The sequence below is a fragment of the Mus pahari genome, chromosome 1 (assembly GCF_900095145.1).
Source record: "Mus pahari chromosome 1, PAHARI_EIJ_v1.1, whole genome shotgun sequence".
NCBI lineage: Eukaryota > Metazoa > Chordata > Mammalia > Rodentia > Muridae > Mus > Mus pahari.
Window position 1 is genome coordinate 40,109,283 of NC_034590.1, and position 19,931 is coordinate 40,129,213.

The 19,931-nt window shown below is 48.8% G+C and overlaps 1 protein-coding gene across 1 annotated transcript in view; it reads left to right on the forward strand.

The window, feature by feature from the left end:
* Positions 1-18,505, forward strand: part of Igf1r (insulin like growth factor 1 receptor) — a 284,214-nt gene extending 265,709 nt beyond the window's left edge. Inside the window, exons 19-22 of the mRNA XM_029547129.1 lie at positions 355-484; positions 3,678-3,812; positions 10,857-11,287; positions 16,238-18,505. Coding sequence (XP_029402989.1) covers positions 355-484; positions 3,678-3,812; positions 10,857-11,250 — 659 coding nt within the window. The 3' untranslated portion in view covers positions 11,251-11,287; positions 16,238-18,505. The remainder of the gene's footprint in view (positions 1-354; positions 485-3,677; positions 3,813-10,856; positions 11,288-16,237) is intronic.
* Positions 18,506-19,931: the final 1,426 nt, after the last annotated feature.

Here is a 19,931-nt window from a genome sequence, read left to right on the forward strand (position 1 = left end):
CTGGAACTCACTCTGTAGACCAGGCTGGCCTCGAACTCAGAAATCCGCCTGCCTCTGCCTCCCGAGTGCTGGGATTAAAGGCATGCGCCACCACGCCCTGCATATATTTTCTTGAAAAATCATGGTACTCGGATGATTTGCAAACTGCCTCTCACTTTAAATGTCGCAAGGGAGTTAATTTCTTAAAGGAGCCTGATTAAGCCCAGAGAGGTCTTGCATTCTCCTGTGAAGTGACTGTGATGCTAAAGCCCTCTCAGAATGGAGTAAGAATATGTCTCACCTTGAATATGGGGGAAGGACAGGGCTCTGCCCCAAGACCCGGTCCAGCCAAGTAACTGTGCGTCTTCCCTCCAGACTTTGGTATGACACGGGATATCTACGAGACAGACTACTACCGGAAAGGCGGGAAGGGGCTGCTGCCTGTGCGCTGGATGTCTCCCGAGTCGCTCAAGGATGGCGTCTTCACTACTCATTCTGATGTCTGGTATGAGAGTTTCCCTCCATGGCCAGCTTGGACCTTCCCACTCATGGGTCATTCTCCTCCTTGTTTCTGCTCACTGTGACCAGCTGTCAGCCTTGAGTTCAGCTCTCAGTGTCATTTAGCCCTTTGTCTTTTAGATATTCCTGTGTGGAGTCCATTAAAGCAAAAAAGGTATCTGTGGGAGGCCAGGGAGTGTGTAGGTATCTGTGGGAGGCCAGGGAGTGTGTAGAACCAACGTTTCCTTCCCTTTTTAGCTAGCATTGATTCTATTTCCAAGGATTGGGGAAATGCCTGAAGCCTGAGCCTTCACCTCTGTCTGTTCCCTGTGCCTGTTACCCCCTCTCTTTTCCCCACTCTCAGTTAGAACTGTTTATATATGTGCTCCTGCCTCAGCTCACTGAACCTTCAGATTGAAGGCAGTGCTTTATTTAAACCCAAAACTTGAGTCTTAGTGGTTGTAGTTTTCTGTTGGTCCCATCTGTTCACACACACACACACACACACACACACACACTTAGAGAGACAGACAGACAGACAGACAGACACTGGATGTCCATTATTCCTGACAGTCAGGGTTTCTATTCCTGCACAAACATTATGACCAAGAAGCAAGTTGGGGAGGAAAGGGTTTATTCAGCTTACACTTCCACAGTGCTATTTATCACTAAAGGAAGTTGGGACTGGAACTCAAGCAGGTCAAAAAGCAAGAGCCTATGAAGAGGCCATGGAGGGATGTTCTTTACTGGCTTGCTTCCCCTGGCTTGTTCAGCCTGCTCTTTTATAGAACCCAAGACTACCAGCCCAGAGGTGGCACCACCCACAAGGGGACCTCCTCCCTTGATCACTAATTGAGAAAATGCCTTACAGCTGGATCTCGTGGAGGCATTTCCCCAACTGAAGCTCCTTTCTCTGTGATAACTCCAGCTGTGTCAAGTTGACACAAACCTAGCCAATACACTGACCCAAAGCATCTTCCTTAGTAATAAGTGTCTTGTGGTAGTAGTACACTGACCAGAGGGTGCAAAGACTTCTCTGTAGTACTGTTTACTGCAGTTCCTTGGAAACACCGTGTGGAGGTCATCAGGTTCCAAAATACAACTGGAGTTCTTGGCAGGCAGGAGCCCTGGCACGTCCCCCTCCTCGAATGTCAGCAAGTGTCTTGGCTGTCCACTTGGGAGATCCCGTTGCTGTCGTGTTACAGAAGCGGTGCTTGTTTATTCAGAGGGCAGATGACCACACAGAGAAACTATCTCAGTAGTGACTGACATCAGTTCTTTAGCCTCGTGAACCTTTCCCGGTCAAGAGCCTTGGATCTTGTTTGGAAGACAGGTGCAAATTGGAAATAGCCTTTGACTATGACCCAGCACAGCCTGGTTGTTTCCCGACTCTAGGATGAGGTCTGTTCTGCAATTAGCCCATCCGAGGTTACGTCTTCTCTGTCGAATCAGAGTACTCTGTTCCACGTGTAGATGAGGTTGCAGGAGAGGGCACACCTAGGGCCACACTTGCATCTGTTTGTTCTGAGCATTGTGCTTCTGGAAGCTTTGAGGTCACCTTACAGGATAGGAAAACAGAGCGAGCACAGACTCGCTCTACCCCAACTCTGAGTAACGGCTGTCACTGTACACCACAGCGAGAGGCACACGGGGTGCTTCTGCAGATTTCCTCAACTTCGACTGCATAGCCATTAAGAACCAGTAAGAAAATGCATGAAGAGGGAAGGCGTCTGAATTCATTCGGCAAGTGCTCAGGCACTGGCAGAGCTTGGGGTATTTGTTTTCTCAACCCAAGCTTTGAGCATACACAGCTGGGGACAGCAAGGACACTGGAATGTATAAACCGATTCTCAGCTCTGACTGAACCTCTGTTTGCTGGAGGAATTGCAGTCATTTTAGAATGAATTCACAATCAGAAGTAGGTAAAAAAAATCCAAAGAAAAGTTGGAAGGATTTTGTTTGACTTTGTAGGAGACCTTAGGAGCATGGTGTAGGGAGGTACCCTCAGGTCAAGCCACACCCTGATCATATGCATTTCTCACAGCTGTTATTTGAGCTTCTGGGGAGATGTTCCAGGGACTGTCCCCTCCCTCACAAGGGCAGGAGGCCAGCCCTTAGATATCTTTGTTCTTTCTGGTTTATACTCTCTGTCTTCCTTTCCACCCTATGAGCAGACCTGCAGCTGAGATGGGGTGGGATAGAATGGGATGTCGGTTGCAGGGAGTCTGGGAGGAGGACAGGGTGCCAGCAAGAGTTACACTGGAGCTGACATGCTGAGTCTGTAGAGTCAGGTAACCAGCAATCTAGATATGGCAGTCAGAGCTGGGGGCCAGGCTTGTGACTGAACGCCTGAAAGCCCGTGGTGCACCCGTGAAAGCATGAAAGACAAGGGAAGTTGGTTTGGAAGGGAACCTGGTCAAGACCAGTTGATAAAAAGAGAGAACCACACACATCACGGCTTGTCTCAGGCCGGAATTCAGACACGAGGGTGGGCACTGCAGCCTCCAAAGAGGCTCTTTGTTATTACAACACACACACCCCCGGCCACCCCATTTCCCTTCCCTGACACAGCCACCTTCGCAGCCATGTCTCCTGAGTTCTGCAGGGATAGGTTTTCATCTTCCTTGGCCCAAGTCAAGATCCTACAGAACTTTTAGACATCCCAGACCCAGCTCCCTACCCTACAACCAGCAGGTCAGAACTGTTCTGGGGAGCACAGATACCCATTTTAAAAACTCTAATCAGATTCTTCTTTGCAGTGGTGTGGAGAACCATTAGCGTAGAGATTTCTAAGCTGGCATGAAAGGAGTACCTGAAGGAGATAGTCGAGATGCTTAGCTGTCCCAGGTCAGTGGCCAGGCTAGAACCTGCTAGTTTGGCTTATGTCCAAGTAATGGCTGGGACCAGGCACCGAATGTGTCCGCTGTAGATCGGGCTCTTAAAACTGTGAGAGATGTTAGAAGCCCCTAACATTAGCTACCTCAGCCCTGCCACCTGGGTTGCAGTAGCCCTACAGGAAGCATTAGCGGTGACAAAGGAGAACAGATGTCCCACACGTAGCCAGCTGGCTGGTTTGACATCCACAAAGTACACATTGAGGGCACTTTTTTCAGGACCCAGAGTCTAAGAAATGCTGGCGAGGAGGGGATGTGATCCTTCCCATCCTTTTCTGAGCTGTTCATGTTCTGTTCCACCTGTAGGTCCTTTGGGGTCGTCCTCTGGGAGATCGCCACGCTGGCTGAGCAGCCGTACCAGGGCTTGTCCAACGAGCAAGTTCTTCGTTTCGTCATGGAGGGCGGCCTTCTGGACAAGCCGGACAACTGCCCCGATATGCTGTATGTATTTCCAGAGCATCCCCTTGGTTGCTTGTGGGTACAGGAGAGGATTAGATGGGGGCTGATCTATCCTTGCTGCTGATGAGCTTGTTGGATCTGTGACTTTGTGCTACTCCTTAATCTCATCCCGTGCCCCTTGGTCCCCCAGTGCTAATTGGCACTTTGCACCATGGCGCCTCAGCCACCACTACCCCCCATCTCCCATCTCTGAAATACAGGACAATAACAATCCTGGCTTGTCTTTCTCATGTAAAATTTAATTTTTAAGACAAAAATGCAACAGTTAGTTACTACTGTTCAGCCAGATTTGAAAGCTCTCCCCAAGCCCCTGGAAGGTCTATACAGCATGCTCACACAGAGCTCTTGTGGTCAGGAGTCACTCTCTTGCACTGGTAGGCCAAACCTCAGCCCAGCACAAGGTCACAGACCATCTGCTGTCATCTTTATCCCTTCGAGCTGCATGGACCTATAGCAAGGTTGAGCTCATCCCTCTTTGGACATACTGTGTGTGTGTGTGGGGGGGTGAGATGGTTGCCTTGCTCCACTTCCGGTAAAATAACATCCTGCATTGATTGGTTTGTGAGAGTTTTCACTCAGTGGCAGTACACGTGTGGTGTCACGTCCACCTCAGTGCTCAGCCAGCGTTGACTCGAGAAACTCCCTGAGATAAACAGCTTACAAGGAGACGCGTTCCACGCTGGCTTCCCGTGTGGGAGAGTAAGTGGGTTCCGTTGGTTTTGCGGTGAGGTAGCCATTACGGTAGAAAGGGTGTGTCAGAGCTCATATTCTCACTTTGAGGCTTGAAAGTGAAAAAGAGCCATTAGAGCATCCGTTCTCAACCTGTGGATCGTGACCCCTTGCCCCTTCACAGGAGTCGCCTGAGACCATTGGAAAACACAGATGCTTCCATTTCGCCTCATACCAGTAGCAAATTACAATTATGAAGTAGTGCTATAGTTGGGGGTCACAACAACATGAGGAACTGTATTAAGGGGACACGGCATTAGGAAGGTTGAGAACCCCTGCATTAAAGCGCTGTAGTCCTAAATCTTGAAGATACTTTTCTAATGGCCTGGCAACCTCGTAGGCTCCACCCCACAAAGGTTGCCCGGTATTGCCAAAACTGGGGAAGAATCTTTCCACATGTGGGCCTTTTATTTATAGTCTCTTGAGTAGAGGCCTTGCTTTGTCGTCTGGTGTTGGTGGCTCAGTAGGTCTGGAGAATGGCCCTTCTTGGGGTGAGGCTTCAAGGGAGACATGAAGGTATTCTGATTGGCTCATCAGGTACGGGTTGAGAGCAGGGGACTTGCATTTGATGTGCACACGTTAAGGCTGGGCTCAGCTGTTGCTCTGTATCTCGGGGTTAAACATCAAAGCGGGTTCCCACTGATATGTCAGGACCCATATAGTTTTCCAGAAACACTTCAAAACAGGTTCAGCTCCACTAGTGAAAGAATCCCTGGGGGGGGGGGGGGTGTCAAGATTTCTTTACGTCTACACAAAAGACTCTGCCCACCCCTGGCCTTCTCTTCCTCAGCACGGTGCTCACTCCCGTGGTGCCTTGGATGGTGAGGCAGTGTAGTGATGGAGAGGTTGGGCGTGCAGTGTAGGCGGCTCACAATCTTGAGACATCAAGGTGTGGGCTAGCCTAGTCCCACGTGAGGCTCCAACAGTTGAAAATGTCATCTCACAGGCTTTCTATTGAAACCTAGGAGGAGCTCGATGAGGTGACACTAGCTAGCTCAAGGTCTCCAGAAGATGGCTGCTGAACTCTGAGGCAGGGCTTCCCGCAGATGAAGACACTCTGTGCATGTGGTGATTGTTAAGGAGATCGGATTTACTACAGGGCGGTAGGAACAGGGATCGCTCTGTGTGCTGTGAGAGGCCGTAGCTTCTCTGTGGACCACTCCATAGACAGATGGGATTTCTCTTAACACACTGGAGAGGATTGGTGGTGCTGTGGACCGCATGCTCGCTCTTCATTTCAGTCCCTCCGCTCTGCCACTGTGATTCAGGCATCAACAAGGATGGAGCCTTTGAAAGTACTTTGGATAATCTTCCTGCCTCACACTCCCCTAGTGCTTGGATTACAACCAGCGTTAACTGCCGGTGCCCAACTAAAACTTTATATTGGAATTTGAATTCCTCTCGTTTTCTTCTTATAAAATACTCCTATTTGGGGTGGGGGTGGGGAGCTTGTTTGTTTATTTGTTTGTTTTTGTCCCAGCTGTTTGCAAGTGTTAAAAAAAAAAAAACCTCTTAGCCGGGCGTGGCGGCGCATGCCTTTAATCCCAGCACTCAGAAGGCAGAGGCAGGCGGATTTCTGAGTTCGAGGCCAGCCTGGTCTACAAAGTGAGTTCCAGGACAGCCAGGGCTCCGAAGGCATGCAGGATGCAGGGGGCCCGCCTAGAGAAGTTCTGGGTTCTGAGTGCTGTTATAGCTTCACTTTGACCTCAGTGGTCCATTGTGAGAATAGTCAGTATCTGGGCAAAGGTGAAAGGACGGAGTAGGGGCATGGGTGCCTCTGACTCTGCGTAAGGGTGTGCCCCACCAGCCTAGGTTTGGATACTAGGATCAGCGCTGTCTCACGAGCCGAGGAACCGTTCAAAAGAGCAGGTGGGAGTTTTGTTCCTGTGGTTTGGGACTGGTCCCAGGAGAGGTATTGTTTTTGTTCTTTTATGCTGGGGCAAACATTTGTCTGAGAAACTCATGGAACTCCTGAAGTTGATCCATCTCCAGCTGACTGGAATTTTTTTTTTTTTTTTTGGTATGAATTTAATATGCTTGGGAAGCAGCCACCTGCTATGGGAAAGGCAGTGGACTTCCTGTTCCCAGCATAGAGAGGAGGAAGCTTACACACGGAGGCTGCTCTGGGATGCAAAATGATTGATCCAGGGGGCCTTTTTGCTTTGCCATTCAGAACTCCGTTGGCAGATTGGTCTCCTTTCTAAGAAAAGAACAGAGTGAAGGGAGCCGGGCTGCTCCGGTAGGGAGTGTGGTGCCCTGATTCGCTGAGATGCTGATGAGAGGAAGATGTGTTCTGGGAAAGGACTTTTTTGTTGTTGTTTCGTTTTGTTTTGGTTTGTTTTTGGCACAGTAAACGAATACTCCTGGGAGTAGTCTGAAGCCTGTAGGGTCTCACACACAGAGGAAGGACGAATAGTGTGTAGTTCTGAGGCAGGAACAGCCCTCTCTGGCCATGCTTTGGCCTCGTCATCATCCCTACACATGAACCAGCTTGCTTCAGGAGTAGCCAAGTGTCCAGCCTTGTGTATTACAAAGTGTTCTAGCTTTAGAGGAAAGGCTGCCACCAAACGCCAGGGTACCCAGGCCTGACTGTCAGCGCAGTAGCTCGGTTTGAATTGATCTAGCAGATTCTGTGAGGCTGGATCAGGGGAGCCTGTCATTGCTATGTCAGTGCCTTGGACACAGATTTGTCAGGGAACCCTGCTGAGGTCCGAGGCCAGTCCCAGAGTTCATGGGACCTGGAGATCCCGAGACAGGTCCCAGCCCTAACGCTGCAGAATGGGGCAATGATTTAAGCTCAGCCACAGAATTAATTGACCCATTTGATCCAGCAGCATCTCCAGAGCTCACACGCCCTGTCTTCAGGATTCAGGAAGGAACTTGAACGTTTTACTAGCCGAGTGTCACCAGCTCAGATGCAGCTGAGGCATACTCAGTTGAATCTGACCACTTCTGCATTTTTCCTTTCCAAGGTTCAAACCCCCAGGAGGCTGGAAGCCCAGTCTGGTTGTGTCGTGATAAGTTGTTTGAATAGACTCGTAACAGGCAGGTGACATTGTCTGCCGGACAGTCCCTGGCATCAACCGTGTGCCAGCAACTGGGCTATATAGCGTCCCCGTCTAGGTCCCAGCTGAGAAGTAGGCCCTAAAACAGCCTTAGCTGCTTGAGATGCTAGAGGAGGACCCACTCAGTCCTGTAGGCCCTTCTGAAAGTCTGGTCCCTGGTAAGAGTCACCACTACCTGGTACAGTACTAACAGCCAGCAGCAGGGGGGCCGTGTACATGAGGTCCTGGCATATTTCAGTTTGCCAGTGCCTCACACAGATGGCAGCCTGTCCAGCTGAAGACACAGGGTGTGCTTGGGGGCTCAGAAGCCAAGTGAGGGATGGGAATAACGGTGTGCATACACCCCTAGGGTAGCACTCACTTCTAGAGGAGATCTAGGTGTGCACCTCCATAGAGGGACCCATTTTGTAAATAACGGCTCCAGCTCATCAGAGCTGTCCGGTAGTTTTAAAGTGTGCTTTTTAGAGGGAGCATTTTATCAGCTTATTAATCCCAGAGTCTACTGGAGAGTTTTCTTGTGGAAAGAGTATAAAAAAACAAGGTCTTAAATCACAAAGAGCAAAAAAGACTTCCTTTTATGGGCAGCCCTGGAAGAGCTGACTCTGGGATGATTTAAAAGAGGCATCACATGGCTTGTTTTTACTGATGTCACCACATCCCTACCCTGTCCGTGGCACCTCCTCAGCCCCACCCCCACCCCTGGCCACGGGGCTCGGGGCCAGACACATCTCAAGTTCTTGCCCCCGGTTGCACTTTTCTATTCAGGGATAGGCCTGTCAGCCAGAGAGGAAATTGCAGCCTGGCCACAGAGCTAAGCTCCTTGTGTCTGCTTCCCATTCCAATTAATCCTTAATGGGGACAGGGGAGAAATGATGAGGGAAATGATGGGGACAGGGGAAAACAGGCTTCTGCACCACCTAACCAGAGGGGAGCTTGCTGCCTGCCTTCTGTCTATGCAGTCCAAACCATCTCATTGAGATCTGACTGACTGTGGACAGCCGGGAGAGAGCTGTCTGCTAGTGGAACCATGGTCACTTACAGTAAAGCTACGTTGTCTGACAGCCTCGCTCTATTCCAGCTCACTCACTGTGTGACCTCAGACAAATGATTAAATGCTTTGGTTGGTGCTCTTTTATCCTTATGGATCTGATGAGGACGTGTTGTAATCATTGGAATAAAGAGACATCTCTGGCTCTCGAGGAGTGACGAGACTCCCAGGCCTAGAGCTTTTAGTACCTACCTGCAACCTGTCCTGTACCACCAGGACCAGTCACCTAGCGCCGGTGAGAATACCTAGTTGCCTCGTCTTTGGTCCAGTTTGTTTTCCTCCGTCAAAGACATTGGCCACTTAATTGGGAGTTTTCTTTACCCCCAGAGGAGTAGGCAGTAAATATTGTAAGGTTGCTAGCTAAACAGCCGCTGTCTCAACTACTCAGCCTACAGAGGAGCTTAGAAACAGCCACCGGTGCTGTGTAACCAGCTCTTAACAGGCTCCAAGCTGCACCTGGCTCCGCTGTAATTGGCTACACCCCTGGGCCTCCAGAATGCTTAATTCTCGGAGGTGGACCTCCAATGCACTCTTTGTCTTACACCTGACCTGACCTGACTTGACCCTACAGAGTCTAAGGAAGCTGGCCGGATGGGCAAGGGTGTCTTTCTCTGCACAGGCCACTTCAAACCTACCCATAGGTTGCTTTCTCGTGCCTTTACCCCTGTGGGATTATTTGCATGGCCCATTGTAAAGTAGTAAAGCGTCCTGGTGGCCCAGTGATCAGCCTGATAGAATGCTAGAGGCCTGTTCAGGGTGCTTTGAGATTCCTATATATTCGAACTTCCATTTGTGGATTTTAGTGTAAAGCGTCTGTTGAACCAGGAGTTTTAAAACACAATTTCCTGGAGGAGCGTAGGTGGAGAGTGATTTGGTCTCACACGCCTGTGAATGAGAGCTGCTAGGTATCCCTTTCCCTCAGAATCATGACCACCCTGTCCTTGCTTTCTGTCTGTCCATCTGTCAGAGCCCAGGTGTGGTTCTCTGCATGGCTTGGGTACCAGAACTATGACTTGGCGAGGGCATCAGGGGAATGAAGAAAGAGTCAGCACTTGGGTATAGAGAAACTGGGACTGCGTGGACTGGACTCTGGAAGCTCAGTGTGTTTAGCATATATATTTGAACAGAGAAGCAGATTATTTTATGCAGATAAACAAGGAAGCAGGATCATTGTATACAGCTGAACATGGAGGCAGGTTTAACCATCTCTGCAGGGAAGCCATCTTCAGGCTGTAAACTTCCAGGGGGAGAACGTGACAGTGGACGTGTTCTGCACACACTGTCAGCACCTGCACTCAGACCTAAGGGGAAGGCTTTACCATCTCTCTGAGCATCACTGGGATAGACTTTGCCACTCCCATGGGACTGGGGCACTGGGGTCCTTGACATGGCCATGCACGTGCCAGCAATACACACCTTCACTTACTCAGGGTCTCCTCCCCTGACTACACCCAGGCCTTTCCTGGTCAGGGCGGTGGTGGCAAGAGCAGCCTTCCTCTTCCGTCCTGTGTGCCAGCAAAGGTGGGAAGTGATGGCAGTATGTCATGGGCTTTATACTGTTTTTACCTTGACCTTGTTCGTAGAAGAAACTGATGCTCAGGGCTTCCCTGGGTTCGTTGGCATCTGACTTGAGGTTTCTATTAGAACTCTGCTCCCGGTCATCCCACATCTTCAGGGCAGGGCTCTGCCTTCACGGGACATACGCAGTGAGCAGGTGCTGGTGTGAGATAGCAAGCTTGGGATATGTGCTCCGTCTGTCTGGCACCCCTGCCGCCTCCTCCCTCAGGCCCACTGCCAGGGGCACCCTGGTGCCAGGAAGAAACTTAGAAATAGCCCTGGTGTGAGGTACAGAGAATGGTGCCTGTCAGGAAAGCTGTGATTCTCATTAGTGAGAGATAGAGGTTTCTTTCTTCTGGTTAATGCTTGGCCAGAAGAGGTGCTTCAGACAGGAAGTGGGTGGTTTTTTTCTCTTAGCAGTGCTATCATTAATACAACCCTGTACATGGTGGAATCGGTGAACCAAGACTTGAAGGGAGTCTGGGCTTGGCACTGTGGCTGGGTTCTGGGCAAGATACATGGCAGGATGTCAGAGGCATCCAGATGGGAAGCAGGGGGTGCAGAGGTGGTTCAGTTGTTCTGGGTCTCTCTGGCAGCTCACTCTTTTCCTCCCCCTCGCCCCCTTAGGTTTGAACTCATGCGCATGTGCTGGCAGTATAACCCCAAGATGCGGCCCTCCTTCCTGGAGATCATCGGCAGCATCAAGGATGAGATGGAGCCTAGCTTCCAGGAGGTCTCCTTCTACTACAGCGAGGAGAACAAGCCTCCCGAGCCGGAGGAGCTGGAGATGGAGCTGGAGCTGGAGCCCGAGAATATGGAGAGCGTTCCGCTGGACCCTTCCGCCTCCTCAGCCTCCCTGCCTCTGCCTGAAAGACACTCAGGACACAAGGCTGAGAATGGCCCGGGCCCTGGCGTGCTGGTTCTCCGTGCCAGTTTTGATGAGAGACAGCCTTACGCTCACATGAATGGGGGACGCGCCAACGAGAGGGCCTTGCCTCTGCCCCAGTCCTCGACCTGCTGATCCTTGGACACACCGAAGCACGCGAAAACAGTAACGTGTGTGTGCCCACTCGGTGGGCGGGGGGGAGGGGAGAGCAGGTTGTAACAATCTATTCACAAGCCTCCTGTACCTCAGTGGATCTTCAGAACTGCCATTGCTGCCCGCCCACGGGAGACAGCTTCTCTGCAGTAAACACATTTGGGACCTTCCTTTTTTCAATATGCAAGCAGCTTTTTATTTCCCCTACCCGAACCCTTAACTGACATGGGCCTCTGCAAACCTTAATGACAACATTTAATAGCAACAGGACACTCGAGAATTGAGTCTCTTCATTCTCTGCCTTTTTCTCTCCTCTGCCTTCCCTCTCTGTCCTCTCGCCTTCCACGTCCACGCTCTCCTTTCTCTCTTTTCTGCTTCACAGTGGAAAAATGTTTGTGACCGCCCATCTGGGAAGCCTTCCTTTTAAAAAAAAAATCAGATTGACTTAATGGCTGTCCCTAGGACTCCTCATCACCCCGCATACGCCTGCCTGACACCGTAGGTCTTTACAAAAAAACAGAAAAAGAAAAAAATTCACACACTGAGATGGAATTTTTTTAACCTTTAACCTTTTTTAGGGTCACCCCAAAATTTAAAAGGGCCATTGTTCATCCGTGGTTATCATTTTTACGCTGCCATTTTTGCCAAAATCCTGTTTTCGGTTTGGTTTTTCTCACACGCATATACTCCCTGCGCTGATTTCCCTTTGTCCAGAGGCATGGGATGAACCATGGTGTCTGGTTGGTGATAACATTTGAGAGACACATGCCGAGGCCCACACTATGCCCGGCTCTCCTAGCCCACGTCTCCTGGTTCTTGTTGCGTGGTTACCGTTTGGGAGAACTGGACAAGATGGAACTCGCCCTCCTTGAAGAAGGGGAAAGCGGAACTGGTTCTCCACCGCTCCCCCACCCACAGCACCCCAAGAATTCTGGAGGAAGTGGCCATGGGCAAGCCTGAAGGTCAGGTTGTGGGTCAAGGTGGTCCTCATACCAGCCTCGTCCCCCTCCCCGACCTCCCTCCTGTACCCCCTGAGGGCCACACATGGGAAAGGGTTCCAGGGACTCGGCCCGGCTGTTGGTTACGGATACGCGAGGAAGGGATTCAGACTACAGCAGCCTGGAGCCGCCCAGGCAGTGGATCCAAGCAGTGTGAGCTTTCACATGGTCTGTTACTAGGACTTCTTCATGGGTCTCTCAGTTCTATGTTAGACCGTGAAACATTTGCATACACATCGTCTTTAATGTCAGTTTTATAACTTTTTTACAGTTCAGATATTCATCTATACGTCTGTACAGGAAAAGAAAAGCTGCTATTTTTTTTTTTTGTTCTTTATCTTTGTGGATTTAATCTATGAAACTTTCAGGTCTGCCCCTTCTTCCTTTCTGCTCACTCCAAGAAACTTCCTCTGCTTATCCCTAGAGTGTGGTTTTTCTTCCTCTCTGGCAACTGATGCTTCTAGGGCGTAACTTGCCATGAACTGTTTGATGCCTTCTTTATAAATACATCTCCCTTCCCCTGGTCCCTGCAGCCCCATTCATTATCCTCTAACCCATAGGCTCTGTGAGCACAGTCGCTGGTGAGGGAGTGGAGAGGGGGAATCCAGAGCCCATGGACTCCTGGGCCCTACTCTCTCCTTTCCTCACTTCCCTACACACAGCATCTGTTCCAGTGCAAGGCATGCCACAAACTCAGGTCAGAAACAAAAAGGTTAAAAAGCCCACACATCCTGGTTTAGTGTTTCTAGTCCCCGTTGTTGGAAGTCACACTTTGCTTTCTCTCCTTGCTTTGGTTCACACACACACACACACACACACACACACAAACACACACACCAATTTGGGAATACAATAGCAGTTTTAACTGCAGACAGTAGTCATTGGATTATTATTTAAATGAATATTTGATCCTTCTATCACACACACACACACACACACACACACACACAAATAGCTGCTGAGTCCCTAGGGTGCAGCAGAGCTGGCCCAGTGGCCTTTCTGCCACCTCCTTCACAAGCAGACCCACTTGTCTTTAGAACCAGCTTGTCTGAAGGGGTGGCTTCCCTGTGAACAGGGTGTAAGACACCAACACCCCATGGCCAGGAGCAGCAACTTTAGTGGGTATGCTAAAGCCCACTCCCGGGTCAGAAATCCCAAGGCAGAGTAGAGCTGACCCTACAGTGGCCCTAGAGCCCCTTGCTGTTCCTCCTTAGCCAGAATCCTGGAGCTCTGGGCTTGGGGGCTTGGGGTGGGGGTGGGGGTGGGGGTCCTGTTTTGTTCCAATTTAGCACTTCTTACCAGAGCAGTGACAGCATGAGAGATGCTTCTGGGTGGAAATATTTAAATTGGGAGTAGGAAAACTGTTGGAAGTTGATGGTTGCAGTTGTGACTGGAGATGAGACGCAGAAAGGAAAGACTGGAGTTGTCTGGCTTGTCTAGTTTCAGGCTTATGGCTCTTCCTAGCCTCTGCCCCACAGGGTTTTCCCCTTAAAGGGAAAGGGGGGGAGGAAGCTTATTAAGAAGGTATTTCATGTAGGAGTTTTAATTTATTTTGTGATACCTGTTTTAATCATTGTCGAGAAGCCCCTGTTATGAATTTAAATGCTGAGGAAAAGGTATATGTATCTCTGTGTATGTGTGTATTAGATGGGACAGTTTTTTGGGGGGAGGCTTGTTTTTCAAACATTTATCTACCTCACTCTTGTTTTTCATGTGTGTGTGTGTGTGTGTGTATATATATATATATATATATATACTACATCTCACACTTCTCAGTACCTGACAGTAGGCCAATGATACTGGTAACCTCAGCCACTCCACAGGCCACATACCCAGGTGACACAGAGGAGGGGCCAGGCTGGATTCTGGGGTTAAAGCAGCACTGACTCAAATCAACAGCCTCTTCTCTGTCTCCAAAAGCCCACCTTTCCTAGGGCGACTCTGGCCTTTCCCCTCACCTGGTCCCCTACTTTTCAACCCAGTAACCACCATGAACACAGTGTGCCAGTGGAGGGCGGCTCACCGGCCCATCCTCAGCTGGCTGACTTTGGAACAGAACTTTCTATACAGATTGAATGAGTGACAAATTCTATCCCTAAGAGAGCAGGTACTCCCAGGTTTTGAGGGCAGGAGGCACCCACACATAGGTTGTCTTGAGAGTCCCAATGTGTGCACATGTCAGGGTGCCCTGTCAGCCCCCTTAGCTGCTCCTCTGAGACCTGCACCGAGGCAGGGGCATGCCACCATTGCTCTCTTGGCATTGGTTCCTCTTAGAGGTACAACAGTCAGGGAGCTCCCCCTCCCCCTTCTGCTTCTGACAGAAGGCCAGTATAATAAAGGGGGACAAGACAAAGCCTGCGCCCCCTGCAGGCTGCTGTCCTTCCCTCCTCTTCCCTTCACTCCCCCCCCCCCCCAACCCCAGGGCTAAACAAGGACTGACCAAATCTTGAGGCTGGAAGGCCAGTGGTTGGCGCCTAGCCTTCCCCGTGCTCTGCCTCTGTCCACCCATCCGTCTGCTGCTCACAGGTGGACAGTGCAATCCTCAATTCCAGCAGCTGCTCTTACAGGCCCTGGGGACTTCAGCTGGGGACCATGGTGGCTAATCTTTTTTCCCCCAGTATGGAGAAACTGCCTAACAGTTCGGTTAAGCTCAGGAGACCTTCGCCTCCTGCTGGAACGCTGCCCTTCTCTGGGTTCCTAGATGCTCACAGGGTCACTGGGAGTTACTGTTTGATCAGGGTTTTCTTCTACACTGTAGGTGACACTCTGGGATAGTGGCCTCCTCTCGCACATACCTGCCGGTTTTCCACAACTGGATTTCTACAGCTCATTCAATTGATTTTAAGGGTTTTTTTTTTTTTTTTAAACTGTCCGAGTTGTTGGTGTTTTTTTGTTTTGTGTGGGTGTTTTTTTTTTCTTTAAGTAGAGAGACGGCATCAACGGCGTAGTATCTGTCATAAACAAATGCTCCAGAAACACTTCAATAAAAAGAAAAGGTCGGCTTGTACGAGGGCGCAGTCGGTCTGCTGGACTGACGCGCCCCGACTATTGCAAGGCATCATATCCACAGTTCTAAGCTGATCTCGTGCCGATGTTCCCCGCTCTTCCTGATTTCTCTCTTTATATGCTTCAAGTACTCTTACCAAGCTGAGTCGTGGCCTTTTCCACGCACCCACCCCCACCCCCCACCCCCCTTCTGACAGGAGCTCACACTGCTTGAAGTAACATGAACCACTGAGGCACAGCACGCAAGGGACGTGAACATCCAGGTGTGCCCCCACACAGCCCTTTCCTGAGGCATGGAGATAGAGCTGAAGCTGAGCTGTGTGAGGCCCACGCTGCCCCATCTCCTTTCAGGAATGTCCTAACGTTGGATTCAGAGTTGGGATGAGGCTCCCTCCTTAAGATACAAAAGACCGTCCAAGGTCGCTCTCTCCTACCTCCCCGTTTCTTATGGCTCGGGACAATTCAGTGGTAGGAAAAGCAGCTTCATAAAATAGAAAAGTGATCACGGTGAGACGAGCAGATGGCGGAGTGGTATACAGGAGTGGTCTTAGGGTGGGTGGACAGATGGATGAGCTCCGTATGATGCCAAGTTCTAAGCCAGCCTGAGCTCCCGGAGCCTCGGCCTTAGCAGCCCACCTCTGTTGGCAGTGGCTGTGCCTGAGGTAAGCAAGCGGTGGTGGCAAGGTCACCCTGAGCTCATGTGGGTGAGAAGTCTGGGATGCTTACCCAAGGTCCTCTATTGTCATCGTTGGGTCCTCCGAGAGTGGCCACACCGTGCTCAAGGCAACTCCTTTCCTAAACATGGCATCCAGGAGGAGACAGGACCACCCCATCAAAATGCTTTGGCCCATTTTAGCAGTAATGAGTTTACGGTTTGGGTTTTTTTTTTCCCTTTGGTTTTTGTTTTTGTTTTTAATGTTACTTTTATGTCTGTCTGATGTCTTTTCATTTCCTGGGCTAAGCAGCTGCATTGGGAGACCTGGACCAGAGAGATCCACTCCTTAAGAACCAGTGATGATGGTCAAACTTTTATCAGTCCACTTTGAACTAGGCGGTGGTACAAATGAGAACTTCAAGACAGGATGTTCGTTTAAAAGTGAACCTCTCTTGCCAGAGAAGCTGAAGATACAGACCTTGGACAGGCCAGGGGTCTTTGCTTGGGGCTTCCAACTTGAATGACCAGTTGGTGATTTAGAGAAATGAACATTCCTTGATGGGATGACAGAGTAACCGGTGCAGTAGGCAACCTTGGTAACCGGCATCGTGACATGACGGGGATTGCTGACAGAGGGTAAAGGGCCTGGAAGAAGCCTGGACCATATTTGGACTTGATGGTGTCTGAAGGTGTCAGAGCACATGGAGGCTGTGGAGTCAACTGTGGGCATTTGGTTTCAGATAAGAAACTCGGCATCCTGCTCTGGAAACTTCTCGTAGAGCTAAGTCACGTGCTGAAGGACTCAGACTCCATCACACTCATCAGATGAGTTATTGGTCTGGGGCAGGACGTTAGGGATTTATTTTATTTTTGTTTCTGTGAGAACTTCATAATCACTGATTTGTGTGTCCACATTTGTGTCTGCATCTTTCCAGTAAAACATTCTTTAAATTACTCATTATCGTTTCAATAGGGCTTCTAAGTCCAGTAGATTACGGGTAGTCGTTGACGAAGATCTGGTTTACAAGAACTAATTAAATGTTTCATTGCATTTTTGTAAGAACATAGAATAATTTTATAAAATGTTTGTAGTTTATAATTGCCGAAAATAATTTAAAAACACTTTTTTTTCTCTCTGTGTGTGCAAAAATATGTGTTTGTGGTCTTTTTCTTCCCTTTGTTTTCTTTTTCTTTTTTGACACTTGTTTACTAGCTAGCTTTACAATATGCCAAAAATAAAAACTTAAAAAAAAAACTTAAAAAAAAATTAATTAAAAAGAAATTCTCCCCAGGACCCAAATTGTGGTTCAACCTCTTTCCCACATGCTTTCTGCTCTAGTTTGTAAAAAAAAAAAAAACAAAAAAAAAAACAAAAAAATAAATAAAAAAGATAAAAATCAAAACAGAACAAAACAAAAAAACAAAACAAAAGGAATGCCAGTGGTTTAAAAAGTACTTCTGTATTCTTCAGTATCTTGATCTTGGAACCCTTTGCTGGGAAAAGGAATTCTCTGTTACTTACTGTCCCCTGTGGAGTGTAGCAGCAGCCTAAACAGATGGAAAGATAGTGTGTGGCCACCCAGCAAAGAGATAGCACTCCCTGGTGACCTCTGGCTGGTGTGGCTGGTCCCAGCTCTGCAACACTATGGAGATGGGAGGGTTTCAGGACACTGGAATGGCTTCACAGTGATCACATGACTCTGATGTGTAGCCCGTTGGCACATGTGCCTCAGATCCTAACGAACCCTGTGCCTACCTGTATCTAATGGCGAACGCCGAAGGTCCATTGTTTTCTAATACAGAACAAACTGGTAACAAAAAACCACAACGTGTGCCCCCTCGCCCCCTTTTTTCGAATCAAAACCCATGTCCTTTGGCTCCCCGTGCATTATTGGCCATGTCTCTCGGGTTCCACAAGATACCGATGTTGAAAACATCTGGAACTTTCTAACACTGTAGGAAAAAGGTCTGGGAACCGTTTGTGGGTTTGGTTTGGTCTTTCAGTTTCTGGTGGGTGTTGGGCAGTGTGCAGACACGTGTACAGGTGGAGTAGGTGCCTACCTGGTGACCTCCCCTGTCTGCTTCCGCTGCCAGTGATGCTGAAGTAAGAGCTTTGCCAGAGTTCATCTACCTCTGGGATTTAAAACAAACAAACAAACAAAAAACAGAAAGTCAAAAGGCTCAATGGAGCAGACACATCGCCAATAATGCATTTCTGAGTTTTCTTGTTAAATTTTTTCTTAAAAAAGAAAAAAATGTCTAAAAAAGATAATAATATGGCCAATTTGTTACATAAAATAACTTTCTGTGTATAAATTATTCCTAAAAAAGAAAAACCCTCTGTTTATATATAAAAGAAAATCAGTAGATGAAAAAAAATTCAATGTTTTTGTATATTCTGTTGTAAGAATTTATTCCTGTTACTGCGACATACTCGGGATTCTTTACATTATGAAAAAAAAGAAACTTTGTCTATTTTGAATGGCTGAAGCTAAGGCCACTTGAGTCTATTACTCTGCTTTTTTCTAGTAGTTAAAGTACCACATGGATTAAGTTAAATAAAAGAATTCTGTATGCACCTTTGTCTCCCAGTTTGTTTCGTTTCCTCTCTGTTCTGGAACTATCCCCCACTTCCTCGGGGAGCTGAGCCTCTTGTGTGTGTGTGTGTGTGTGCGCGCGTGCGCGCGCGCACATGGGTCACTCGGGAATGCTCAGCACAAAAAAAGCATCACAGCATCCCTGACAGCCAGGTTTCTCCGAATGCAAATTGCTGTTGCATTTGAAGAAGCTACTGTTTCCCCGCCAACCCAGCTAGAGGAGAATTAGACTACATGAAGCACGGGTCTCAGTGCTGCTTCACAGGCCGGTCTCCTGGACCTTGGGTTGACAGAAGGTCAAGGTGGGTTTGGTATGTGTGAGTCTGGGGGCAGGGCAGAGTTGCCAAAAACTTAAATCCTCAGTAATGCTTCACAGTTGGGGGTGCCTGAGGGTGCTAGAGAACCAAGAAAAATCAGGCTGTGCCTGGCTGCAAGGTGCTGAGTCTTTAGGTTGCCCGCAGGTACTCTGAGATGTTGGCCTCTCCATCTTTGCCCTGGGAAGTTGGTGGATGGTTTGGGTTGGAAAATGAACCAAGCTGTACATTCTAGATTCCTGGGAGAGTGGGCAGCCGCCTCACTGAACACAGAATGGGGGAACTCGGTGACAAAATCAGGACACCAGGTGAAGAACTGAACGGTGAGATGTAGGTGGCAGAAGCAAATCAGAGGCAACTCAAGACCCTGTGAGCCTCCCAGTAGCCCAACCCAATGGGTATTTGGATTTATAGTCAAAAGGTCATGGGAAGAGCACACCTTCCACTCTGGTCCTGTGATAACTCTAAAGGTCTTATTTCTGCCATCTTGGACTGGTATAATGCCCCCAGCTTACCATAACACGCCTTACCAAAAGCCTGTCTGGCCCAAGGCAGCCGCTTCTAAGGATAAAGGTACTAGACTATTCTAAGGATAATGATAAAAGATTATTGGGATTCGAGAGATGGCTCAGAAGAGCACTATGTGCTCTTCCAAAAGACCCGGGTTCAATTCCCAGCACCTACATGGCAGTTTACAATTGTAACTCCAGTTTCAAGGAATCCAGATCCAAGGGTATGTTACCCTCACACTAATGCACGTAAAATTAAGTCATTATTTTTTTTAAAAAAGAGTTAGGCGCTCTCTCCTCCTCTCCGGGTCTGAGACACTTTTTTTTTTTTCAGTCTTTCTGAAACAGTTTCTCTGTGTAGCCCTGGCTGACCTGGAACTTGCTCTGTAGACCAAGCTGTTCTAGAACTCAGAGATCCGCCTGCCTTCCTAGAGAGCTTTGTCATTGAAGGCATATGCCACCACTGCCCAGCTAAGCCACCGATTAAAAGGGTTCTATAATTAATTTCTTTTTTTCTTTCTTTTTTATTTTTGTTTTTTTTAAGAGGGTTTCACTGTATAGCCCTGGCTGTCCTGGGACTCACT